The following is a 12323-nucleotide window of genomic DNA, read 5'->3' as shown; positions in this document are numbered from 1 at the left end:
AGCGCAGCCAAAAGGGCGAGAACCTCCACACAGGTCAGGGAAGAGATACAGACACCGTCAACAGCTTCCGCAACTCTGAGTGAAGTAACGCATAATGGAACCAACATGACTCAAGGCGAACGGAGATTCACCAGTGAAGTTCCTACAGCAGTGGTTGTTGGCAAACTGCGGCACTCGAGCCACATGCGGCTCACGAGCCAAGGTTTGCACTGCTGACTAATGAGTTTGCCTAACACTGTCCTACAGTTTCTCATCCACCTTACAACAAAACGACATGGAAGGCGATGATGTTATTCCAGGACCTGCTGTGCTGAGGATGCCCGGATGTGACGGGAAAGGAGAGAAACGGAAAGCTGCACACGGAGGGCAGGGAGCCGAGAGCCGGCCCAAGACGCTTGCTTCCTCCCCAAGCTCGGCAGAGCGGCAGGGGGTGGGTGGGAGCAGCAGGTGTGCGCCGGCCAGGAGAGTGGCCCCCTGTTCCTCTGCTCCCACCGCCTGCATCTCCTGAGACGTGCACCCTCCCAGCCGCCGGCACTCAGCAGCGTAGACCTTGGACTTGAAGGGGGCAGGGCTGCGAGTGAAAGAATCGGGCTGCTCGGTGAGATGGAACGAAGCCCTTTGTGTGGGGTGCTGGACGTGGCGGTTCACTTCTTAATTCTCATCGCGATGCGATTCACGGGAGACTCCTGGAATGTCTTTATCCATCACAGATGGTTTGGGGAGATGATAAATTAATATCGCTTAAATGGGGGGCCCAGCTGAGATGGTGAAACGGGCACCGTCTTCTTTGCCGGCTCCAAAGAGAAGGCGCCCCCCCAGTCCATAAAGAAGACAAATGGCAAACAAAACCCCCTATCGCTTGACAGATTCCGGGACGCGTATCATTCACAAGCCATTCTGGGGAGAAAAGAGAGAGATTCATCTCCGCTGACTTTGTATGGGACAACGGCCCGCACCATAATGAGGCCTTCGCGGGGCTGTGAAATCGCGCTGAATAGCCGGGGAGTGCAGCCGCCTGTTCCCGGGCATGTTTATTACAGGCCTTTGTACGCGCCAGCCCCGCCAGCCGGGGCTCGGTTCTGAACCACTGGAGAGGGGAAAGCACCCAACAAATTTGTTGCTACGAAACTTCCCAGATGGGGGACGGCACAGTAACGTCTGGAATCGAAGGCCCTTGCTCCGCACTGTTCCTGTCTGGGTCCACCCCTGCTCTGGACTGAGCAGGGCTGGGAGTCAGCCAATCGCCAGGAGCATATGGGTGGCCTCAGCCCCCCGCCGGGCCCCTCCCAGGCCCTGGGAAGTCGGGCGGTGAAGAGGGCCCTGAGGCCATTCCTCAGCTCAATTGCCAACCTCCTGAGTCCGGAGCCACGGGCAGTGGTTTCAGTTCCCCCAGAAAATGCACCGGAAACAGAGCAAAGGAGGACGCATTCAGCCTTCACCTGCAGGCTGGGCCCAGGTCAACCCCAGGAGGCCAGGGCACGGGGGAGGGGGGGGGGTAGGAGGGGGGCTCCTCGGCGACAAGGTTTTGAGAAGCTTCTGAGAGCAAACCCTGGGAGATCAAAATACCCGGCCAAATGCTTCTGCCAAAGGAACCACTTCCTTAACCCAGTGGCCAGCAAACTCATCCGTCAACAGAGCCCAATATCTGCGGTACAACTGTTGAGATTTCTTTGGAGAGCCGAATTTTTTAAACTTAAACTTCTTCTAACACCACTCCTTCAAAATAGACTCGCCCAGGCCGTGGTATTTTGTGGAAGAGCCACACACTCAAGGGGCCAAAGAGCCACATGTGGCTCGAGAGCCGCAGTTTGCCTACCGTTGCCTTAAACCATCCAGTCCGGGGAAGGCAAGGCAGCGGGCTCCCTGGAGAGGACGAAGAGACCTCCACCTGCAGATCTCAGGGGTGTACTTGCCCCGCCAGCATCTCGGCTCCTGACAAGACTGCAGGGCCTCTCTCAGCTGAGCAGTATCCTGAGAGGGGACTGAGGATTCAAAGTCCCCACATGCCTGCCCAGCGGGGGTGACATCCGGAAAAGCAGAGCAGAGGGGGAACCTGGAACCATCAGGTCACATTCTTCTTGCTCAGCACTCAGAGAGCCATTCTTCAGGCAGTGGCTTTTCACCACCACCAAGCCCTTCGGGTAATACTTTCCCCCACCAATCAGTGTGAGGACCGGCCACGTAGCATTTCGCCTCACCAATCAGGTGGCAGGATCCTGGAAGCATTGTTTTTCCTCACCAATCAGGACACACTGAGAGTTCCCGCCCCTTTCTGTCACTTTGCCCAGTTGAAAATGCAGGAATCCTTCTGAGCAGAATCCATCCATCCATTCCTCCTCCTCTGAGGGTTCTTCTCCCTGTGCTCCCGCCAAGACGGGCAGCTGCTATCCGGGGCTGAGAGGGAGCACACAGCCCCCACGCTGGCCAAAGGGTGTGGAATAAGGCCGGCCACACCCTTGCCTGCCTGCATCTGTTCCTCCTGGAAGCTGGGTGTCCACACATCATTCACCCAGGTGGTAGAGCCCCAGAGAATGGCCTCCAGGTCCCAGAATCCTGTGGCTTCTTGACATGTCACTCAAAGCGTAACAGAGGAGAGGAGGGGGAGGCAAATGGCAAGACGGCCAAGATGCTCCTTCCTGTCTCTCCAGGGGACACACCTCCCCCGCTCTGACAGCAGAAACTGACACGGAGAGCCCAGACCTTCTCGCCCACCAGCCAGTTTCCCCATTTATCCAGCTGAGTGGCCACTCTTGATCAAAATTTGTTGGCTAAATCCCCAAGATATCTGTGTGCAAGCAGCTGTTGGCTTCAATTTCTTCTGTCAGGGAAAGACAATGAGCACTGGGGCATAGGTGAAGGGGTTGGATTACCTTCAATTATGCTCTCTGACAAGCCAAAGCCCTCACTCCCTGGTCATGTCCCTGCTCAGGCCTTCCTGCCACGGCAGGCCTTGTTTGGGTCCCTCTGCCCAGGCCACTTCCTTGGTCCCTGCTCAAGTCTCCTGGGGGGAGGGAGTGGTGGGGGGGGGAAGGAAGGGGTTCTCACCTGGATGAGTTATTGTTTGATATGGAAATAGCCCAACTACCTGTATGCTTACGTTTCTCTGGACAACCACCAGAGGCAGCCTTCAGCCCACAGATCTGAGAGGGGAGCTCTCGGAGCCACCTACCTGTTCGTTTGGAATCGAAGGGATTTCTCTCAGAAGATGCAGACTGGGAACCTGCTGTTTTGTTTTGTTTTGTTTTTTGTTTTATTTTTTAAAAATATATTCAATTGATTTTTTTTTACAGAGAGGAAGGAAGAGGGATAGAGAGCTAGAAACATCGATGAGAGAGAAAAACATCGACCAGCTGCCTCCTGCACATCCCCTGCCAGGGATGTGCCCGCAACCAATGTACATGCCCTTGACAGGAATCGAACCTGGAACCTTTTAGTCTGCAGACCGACGCTCTACCACTGAGCCAAACCGGTTTTGGCCTGCTTTGTTTTTGTGGGTTTGTGGAGTGTGTTTTTGGTGTGTGTGTGTGTGTGTGTGGTTTTCTGTTTGCTTGTTTTTAAGAAAAGTGTTTCATACAAGCAAGGCCAACTTCATGAGCCACATGCTCAGAAGGTCACATGCTTGGTGGAAGTTCTGATGTTGCCATTTTGAAATCCTCAGTAATTCCTGAACAAGAAGCCCTGTGTTTCCTTTCTTTTGTGTGTGTGTGTGTGTGTGTGTGTGTGTGTGTTATTGATTGCAGAGAGGAAAGGAGAGGGAGAGATAGAAAATCAGTAATGAGAGAGAATCATTGATCAGCTGCCTCCAGCACTCCCCCTACTGGGGAAGGAGCCCGAAACCCAGGCACGTGCCCTGACCAGGAATTGAACAGCGACCTCCTGGTTCATAGGTGGACGCTCAACCCCTCAGTCACGCCGGCCAGGCATGAAGCCCTGGGTTTTCATTTTGCACGGGGCCTGCGGATCGTATAGTTGTCCTGCGTACCAGTGCCCGACATCCGGTGGATTCCTGTTGAGAAGATGATACTCTGGCTTCGTCCAAAGGCTAAGCAGCGGCCACAGAAGGATTTCTCTGCTGCAGCTCAACGTCTGGGCCCGAGTCTGCCATGGCTGGGGTCCCTCACGTGTCCCCCAAGAGCCCTCAGAGATATCACCTTGGGAAGCCATGCTCACAGCAAGCCCTGGCTCCAGGCTCCAAATTCTGGACCCAAGGAGCCCTGATTCCTGGAATTCCCAGCAGCTAATGTGGGGCGGGGCTCACTTCTCCCCAATACCCTGCAGTTCCCCAGCTTTTCATCAGCTCCTCTGAGCCATCTCACCATCGCTTCGTTTGTGTTGGTGGGATTGAAAACAAACACGCCGTGTGCAGCCAGGAGGGCTTGCTTCTGTGAACGAAAACAGTCTCCTTCTCCCGTTCACGGTAAGGCTACTTGCAGGTGGATTAAATGCTCCCCCTTCGACCCTGCCCCCGGAGCTGCGCTGTCTGTCTGGGCGAGCTGGGGGTGGGGCCGGAGGGGCACGCAACATCCAAAGAAATCCGCCTGCCCGGTTCTGGTAAAATAGAGTCCTTTGTGCGGCGGTAAGCCCGGCGAACCTGACCCCCGCCCTGTGGTATGCAGCACACCTGTGCGAGGGACGAGCAGCTGGGCGGGGGCAGGGCGGCCTGCACCCTCCCGGAGATCACACCTCCTTTCTTCTCCTCCCAGTCCCTTCTGCATCGCCCCTTTGTTTGGGCCTACACCTCCGAATGCCAGGGCGGCCGAGTGTGCGTGCGTGCGTGCGTGCGTGCAGGCAGGCAGGCGCGTGTGCGATCATGGACAAACGCAATAGGAAAGGAGAAGCACCGAGGAAAGAGAGGGGACAGGGTGCCCGCGGCCCCGCCTCCGCCGCCTACCTTTGCAGGCCTTCCGGTGGGTGATGGGCTTGCCCATGTCGCGGTAGTAGCCCTCCTTGCAGTAGTGGCAGTGGCGGCCGGCCGTGTTGTGGCGGCAGTTGAGGCAGACACCCCCGCTCTTGCGCCCCGACAGCTTGTAGAGCTCCATGTTGAAGCGGCAGCGCCGGGCGTGCAGGTTGCAGCTGCAGGCTGTGGAGGGGCAGGGAGAGCATCAGGAAGGGGCACCCGGGGCCCGGAGACTGCCCCCGAGCCCCCGCCTCCACCGCAGACGGACGAGGCAGAGCTTCTCCTGGGCTCCCGCGTCACCCACACGCGCTCCCGGACGCCTGGCAGTGCCCCACCACGGGAGGTTTCCTCTCCCTCAGCACCGGCCCCCCAGACACACTCGGGTGGGAGGGGACCGGGCATCTCCTTGGGCCCAAATCCCGCTTGCCAAGGGCTGTCTTGTGCCTCCTCCATCCCAATGCTACCCTAACCCCGGACCTCAGAATGCGACGTGTTTGGAGACAGGGCTTGAAAGAGGTGGTTATGTTACAATGAGGCAGTGAGGGCGGGCCCTCATCCAATCTGGCTGGTGTCCTGGGAGGAGGGAGTGTGGCCACCGAGCCGGACACCAAGGCACACACATAGGAAAGACCAAACCAGGCACAGGGAGAAGGTGGCAGCTGCAAGCCACCTGCCGCACAGGACCCCAGCCTTCCTTCCGCCCTCCCTCCTCCCTCTGCGGGTCCCTCCTGCTCCTCAGGGTTCAGCACCCTTTCCCTTGTTCACCCCTCACAGCCACAGGACCGCCTCTGCGCTCCTGACTCCCAGATCAATGAAATCAGCTTGGACTTTGGGGTCCACACTAGGACCCAGAGGTGCGTCCTCCAAATCCATTCACTGCTCTCCGGGCTGCCAGACCGCAGCCCGTCGTCTGTCTCCTGAGCTGAGCTCTCTAGGCCAGTGTTTCCCAAAGTGTGGTACGCGTACCCCCAGGGGTACAGGAAGAGTTTGGTGGGGGTACGCGTTGCACCAGAGTTTGGTGGGGATATGCACTGCACCGTGCTTAGCTGCGCCTAATTCTACGCTCTCATGAGTGCGAGGGATATTCAGTGTTACAAAAATTATAGAAGGGGTACACATATGTCAAAAGTTTGGGAAACACTGCCTAGGCCAAGCGTGTCAAACTCCCAGCCTGCGGGTCACCTGCCTAGTTTAAATAAACAGGTTACTCTAGGCCCGTGGTCGGCAAACTCATTAGTCAACAGAGCCAAATATCAGCACTACAATGATTGAAATTTCTTTTGAGAGCCAAATTTTTTAAACTTAAACGTCTTCTAACGCCACTTCTTCACAACAGACTCGCCCAGGCCATGGTATTTTGTGGAAGAGCCACATTCAAGGGGCCAAAGAGCCACATGTGGCTCGAGAGCCGCAGTTTGCCAACCACTGGGCTAGGCTGTTCTCAGAACAGGAGAGCTTGAAGCATCTGAGGATGCCCTTTCCCTACTGAGCTCTTTCAGTGGCTCCCAGGTTTGCCTCTGTATAAAATCGAAGTCATTTCACACGGCCTCGAGGGCTCTCGATACGCTGATTCTGCTCCCACTTCTCGCTCTTAAGCTCCAGCAAACTTGCTTCAGCCTAGGTATGCCCTGTGTGAGGAGCTCCTGCCTGCCCCCGCTATGACTTTCCTGGCCTCTGAGGATCCACTCCTCCCAAGCCCTCTCCTCACCTGCCTGCCACCTGCTCACCCTCCCGGACTGGTCTCCACTGTCACCTCCACCAGCCTGGCTTAGGCACGAGGGCCACGGGCTCCCCGGGCATCGGCACGGCCCCCGGCCCTCCTCACGCCGCCCCGGGAAGCGCGCTGCCCGCTTCCCCCTCGGGTCTCTGACGCCGAGATAACTCGACCTTAGATCCGCCCGATCTTGCTCACTCTGCACCATAATTTGCCCCTCTTTGGGGCTAGGCTTGTTTTAAGTGGCATCTTATGTAGTTTCTGAGGAAAGACGTGTTTAATGCCAGGCATTTGGAAAACAAAAGCAGAAAGGAAAAAAACTGCACTCAAATTTCCACCGACTGCTGCTAACACGGGGTCCGTCCTCGCCGACTCGAATGAACACTTTGGCTCAGCTGTGGAGCAGTTTAACTCTGCAGACACGGATTACACGTGGGCATCTCAGGCTTGTGGCCTCACTCCTCATGAGGGTGAACATTTTTAGTGTCAGGCAACGTTCTTCTTGATTTTGAAAGCCTATCTAGTCCACCACCGTCCGGACACGTGTCACGGGGCCGCCTGGATCTGCAGAGGGTGCAGTGAAGCTCAGGGCCTCCCCGGCTGGTTGGGTGGTTGAGCTGCTCCCTCCCAGTGTTTCACTGTTATGAACAACACACCGACAACCACCTCTGCACTCCCAAAAGGTTCCTCTTATCTGATGACGGCTGTCTAGAAAGTTTCTCAAGACAGAGTTGGTAGCCGAAACCGGTTTGGCTCAGTGGTAGAGTGTCAGTCTGCGGACTGAAAGGTCCCAGGTTCGATTCTGGTCAAGGGCATGTACGTTAGTTGCGGGCACATCCCTGGTAGGGGGTGTGCAAGAGGCAGCTGGTTGATGTTTCTCTCTCATAGACGTTTCTAGCTCTCTAGCTCTCTCCCTTCCTCTCTGTAAAAAATCAATAAAATATATATTTTTTTAAAAAGACAGAGTTGGTAATTAGATTTGGTGTCTACACTAAGGTGACCAGACGTCCCGCTTTTGGTGGGACAGTCCTGATTTTTTGGCGGGATGAGGGACAAATTGTTAAAAATCCGGACTGTCCCGCCAAAAGCGGACGTCTGGTCACCTTAGTCTACATGTTTTAATTTGGGATCCAAACTGCCAAATTCCCCTCAAAAAAGGCTTCCGCTCCCATCAGCAGGATATGAGAACACCTATGGGACACACCCTTGAAAAGAACAATATTATGCATTTGGTATCAGCATTCATTTAAAAAAAAAAAAATCTTTGCCAATTCGTGTGGAAAACATACACACACACACACACACACACACACACACACACGATTTTAATTTGCATGTCTTTGATTGCCTGTGATGCTGAACGTCTCTCCATGTTTGTCTTCCCGTTTCCCCTTCACGTTTTGTGCATTGCCTGTTCGTGCCATTTGCCTAGATTTCACACAAGGTGCTGTTTTTCCCACCACGTTCAGCGCACTTAAATACGATGGATGGAAAACCATTTGTCCTTTCTACTATATAAGCCGCCAATATTTTTACCAGTTTCTTATTCAGGTATTACTTTTGTGGTTTTCACAAAATGTCTGCCCCTTTAATTTCTTCCTGGGATGTCATCATAAGCTTCTTTAAATGTTCTCCCCGGAGTCACCCTCCCTGTCACGCACCCGTTCGTTCGTCATTGGATTAACATGGCCGGATGGCCCGGTGCCTGAGAAGGCTCAGAGGGGGACAGAAGGCGGCTCACGCCTGACGTGTGGAAGCAGCGGGACCCACGAGGCCAGGGACGCTCCCTCAGCACCGCAGCCCTCGGGGCTGAGCTCAGCCAAGTACAGAGAGAGAAGCCCCAGCGCCCAGCACCAGGGGTCATGGTGCATACACAAGTTCATGATCCCTGTGGACTCTCAAACGGTCCAGGTGACAGGGAGCTTCTCAGCGAGGGTAAGTGACCTACCAGCCCGGGACCACCAAGCCAGTGAACGGGGGACCCGGGACTGGAACCCAGGTCCTCGGGCTCCTGGTCCACTGCCCTGTGGAGAGGACCGGGCCCCTGGAAGGAAGGACAGCTGGGCCTAGGCTACAGCCTGGGAGGGCGGCTTTCCTACCAGACAGAAGGCACAGGGCCTGGCACACCTGCCCAGCGACAGGGATCTGGAAAGATCACCCAGGCCTCACTCCCTTGGTCCCTCATCCTGGGAGAGGCCTCAGGGGCAGTGTCTTCTCAGTCCTTCTTGGAGGCAGATGCTAATCCTGTGTCCTTCTCTGTCAGGATGGCTCCAGCTGCCCCCCTAGGCCCCCAATAGGACCACCCCAGCCTCTGAGCCCCTGCTGGGAGCCCAGCCCGCGCCCCCACCCAGACTCCCACTCCCACCCTGAGGAAAACCCTGGGCTGGCTTCTCCCTTCCACAGGCACCTTACACCAACAAAAGGTTCTTCAAACAACTGGTCACACAAAAGAAAGCTCAGAGGCTGAACATCAAAAGGCAGGGTTCCCCCAACCCCCCATCCACCCCACCCCCACCCCTGGTCTCGGCGCTCTCAGGGGACATCAAGTGGCAATTGCCCACGCTCAGCCTTCTGCAAAGGATTTTACAGCTTGTTTTCTTTTCTCTTTGTTTTATTTTCTCTGCGCAGATGGAAAGATGCACTGGGCAAAGCAGCTCGCATCTGGATCCCCCGGCTGCTCCACACAGAGAGGTCGCCCCATCCCAACCTGTCCCCAGCCCCTTTCTCAGAGACACCTTAATCCCTCACGCCTTCCTGTTTACCTCATGCCTCTCTGCGAGGCAAAAATATTGGGTATTAGTTTCATTATCGGATTTCAAGGCGGGAAGGAAAGGGCAGCTTTGTGAGCACTGAGAGGTCAGCCCCGGGGAGGAGGGTGGGGGCTGGGGCAGCACAACTTCTGAGGAGCCTGCACGGGCTGCCCCGTGAGGCGCTGTGTCCTGTGCAGGGGTCGCCCAGCCACCCCAAGCTCTATGCCCCCTCACTTGTCATGTGGGGATCGCCAAGGACACACCGCAGGTGGCTGCGTTGCAGACCCAGAGGCATAACATGGGGTAGGAGGGGGGAGGAAGAGGTCCCCCTAACCAGAAACCCAACAGGAAAGAAGGCCCAAGAGACGAGGTTCTAGTTTCTTCTCCGTGAAAAGTTCTCCCATGTCCTCGTTGAACATGTGCCAGTCACCACGCTCCTTAAGCTTTTCCTAAACCGCTCCCACCAACCCGGACTGTGCAACCCCGCACCGCCCCCAGCCAGTTCAATCCAACACAGAGAGGGGCGCTCCGGCCACCTGCCAGGCCCTGTGCCGCCAGCTGTGAGGGAGACGGGATGGACGGTGCTCCCCCGCCCAGAGCTCCCCTCGGAGGGAGGTGAAGGGACAGGCAGGCAAGCTCAGCGGCCGTGGAGGAACAGTGTTTGCCTTTTACCCTCCAGCCCAGAGCAGACCTCAATGGTTTTGTTGCACAAATGAGAGAGAGCAAAAAAGTAAGTCAGACAACATGGATGGATGGATGGATGGATGGATGGAAGGATGGATGGAAGGATGGATGGACGGATGGACGGACGATGGATGAGTGTGTGAATGGATGGGTGAGTGGATGGTAGGTGGGTGGACAGATGGATGGGTGGTGGATAGATGGATGGGTGATGAATGGGTGAGGGGCTGGATGAGTATGGATGGATGGATCGGTGGTTGAGTTGGCAGGTAAGCGGGTAAATGGGTGGGTGAATGAATAGATGGGTGGATAAATGGAGGGTGGGTAGTGGGGATGGAGAGGTGGAAGGAAAGATTGTGTGGTCTGCCAGACCACACCCTGACAAGGCATGGCCTTGGGGTATGCGGCATTCCTTTTACCTTGCATTGCTGCTTTAACTGCCTGCTCGAGTAGCCTGCAGTGCTTTAAGGAGAAGGACCCATATCTAGGATGCCCTAGACCAGCCGTCTCTCAGGATATCTGGGTGTGGGTCCCGGAAATGTCACGGGGCTCAGGGTTCCCAGGGGAGCAGGAAGGCCACTGGCGATGGGTCTCCTCGGAGGCTCTGTGCGTGGCCCAGGGCCCCTCCTCCGCCCTCCGCACACAGAATCACCCCAATATCCCCCTCTCCTTCCCAGGGCAGTTCTTTTGAGAAGGTTCCCCGTGTGGTTTCTGCAGCCTAACAGGGAGCTTGGCCTGACCTGTCGGCACTGCCCTACGAACCACCTGCAGGCTGGGGGCTCCATAGGCAGGGGGTCGGCCCGGCCCCGGGGTCCCTGCACACCCTTAGCACAGCTCTCATGCCTGCCACTTCCACGTGGCTAGGCCGCAGGGGCAGGCTGGGCACGTGGGCGCGTGCAGGGTGGGGTGGGGGCTGCTTCTCTCACCATTTCATTTCCCAGTTTTATCTGTGGCTGCTGGGCAGCACCATGAGACCTACTGGCCACAGCTGCAGGGGGTGAGGACTAGACTGGCGCTTCTCCACTGGGGTGACTGTGCCCCCAGCAAACACATGGCAACACCTAGAGACACTTCCAGTCGTCACCGCTGGGGAGGAAGGTGCTACCGTACTGGCATCGAGGGGACAGAGACCAGGGATGCTGCTAAACACGCACAGAACAGCCCCCTCTACTCCTCCCCACCACCACCACCCCCCCCCCCCCCCACACACACACACACAAAACAGACTTATCTGGGCCCCAAATGTCAACAGCACCAAGTGTGAGGAGCCTGGGTTAGAGAGACTGGGCCGTCCAGGCAGGGGTATGTAAATGCTTACCCCCCTCACCGCTAAGGTGGTTTTCTGAGTGCAAACCCTGCAGCTGTGAGTGCTGCCCAGGAAGGAGAGAAGTTCTCCACTCCAAGCCTTTACCAGGCCAGCAGACGGAGAGGCCCTTGGGCAGTCTGCTCAGACAGGCAGCCATGCCCCTCACTCCTATCAGCTCTGCATTCCCAGCGGGCTGGCTGCTGCCTGCTGGCACTGACCACAGGCGGGAGGCCCTGCTTCTTTGCTCTGGGAAGAGGTAGAGAGGACGGGGCCTGAGGAGAGAATCAGAGCCCAGACAGAAGAGTCTGGCCAGCCCTGCCCCTACTGCAATGGGCATAGGTCACCCAGCCCTGCCCCATGCAGCGGGCATAGGGTCACCCAGCACTGCCCCTACTGCAGTGGGCACAGGGTCACCTAGCCCTGTCCCATGCAGCAGGCACAGGGTCACCCAGCCCTGCCCCATGCAGCGGGCATAGAGTCAACCAGCCCTGCCCCATGCAGCGGGCATAGAGTCACCCAGCACTGCCCCATGCAGCGGGCACAGGGTCACCCAGCCCTGCCCCATGCAGCGGGCATAGAGTCACCCAGCCCTGCCCCATGCAGCGGGCACAGGGTCACCCAGCCCTGCCCCATGCAGCGGGCACAGGGTCACCCAGCCCTACCCCATGCAGCGGGCACAGGGTCACCCAGCACTGCCCTATGCAACAGACATAGGGTCACCCTGGCATCCAGGAGATTCCGACCCAGGAGATCTGGGTGGGCCTGGCTGGATGACCCCTTCACGTCCAACAAGCACCAGTGATGTGGCTAATGCCGGGCGGCAGAACTGGAACTGAAGGGGAGAGAAGCCTCAGGGAGACCCCAGGAAGGTAGTGGGCAGAGGTCTGGTTTGGTAAAGAAATGCCTCCTTCAATGACTGCTTCGGAATAATAAAACTATGAAAACTATCTTTAAGAGTTTGAGATGGTTTGTATT

The 12323-nt window shown here is 56.7% G+C and overlaps 1 protein-coding gene across 2 annotated transcripts in view; it reads right to left on the bottom strand.

The window, feature by feature from the left end:
• NTN1 (netrin 1) overlaps positions 1-12323 on the bottom strand; it is a 196451-nt gene that overhangs the window by 54624 nt on the left and 129504 nt on the right. For both annotated transcript variants that reach the window (XM_084863941.1, XM_084863942.1), the window contains exon 3: positions 4892-5080. In XM_084863941.1, coding sequence (XP_084720067.1) covers positions 4892-5080 — 189 coding nt within the window. The remainder of the gene's footprint in view (positions 1-4891; positions 5081-12323) is intronic.

Source organism: Pipistrellus hanaki, assembly GCF_964339955.1.
Source record: "Pipistrellus hanaki genome assembly, chromosome: 16".
In the NCBI taxonomy this organism is placed as follows: domain Eukaryota; kingdom Metazoa; phylum Chordata; class Mammalia; order Chiroptera; family Vespertilionidae; genus Pipistrellus; species Pipistrellus hanaki.
The sequence above is the reverse complement of the archived record's forward strand: the minus strand, read 5'-3'. Positions and strand labels throughout refer to the sequence as shown.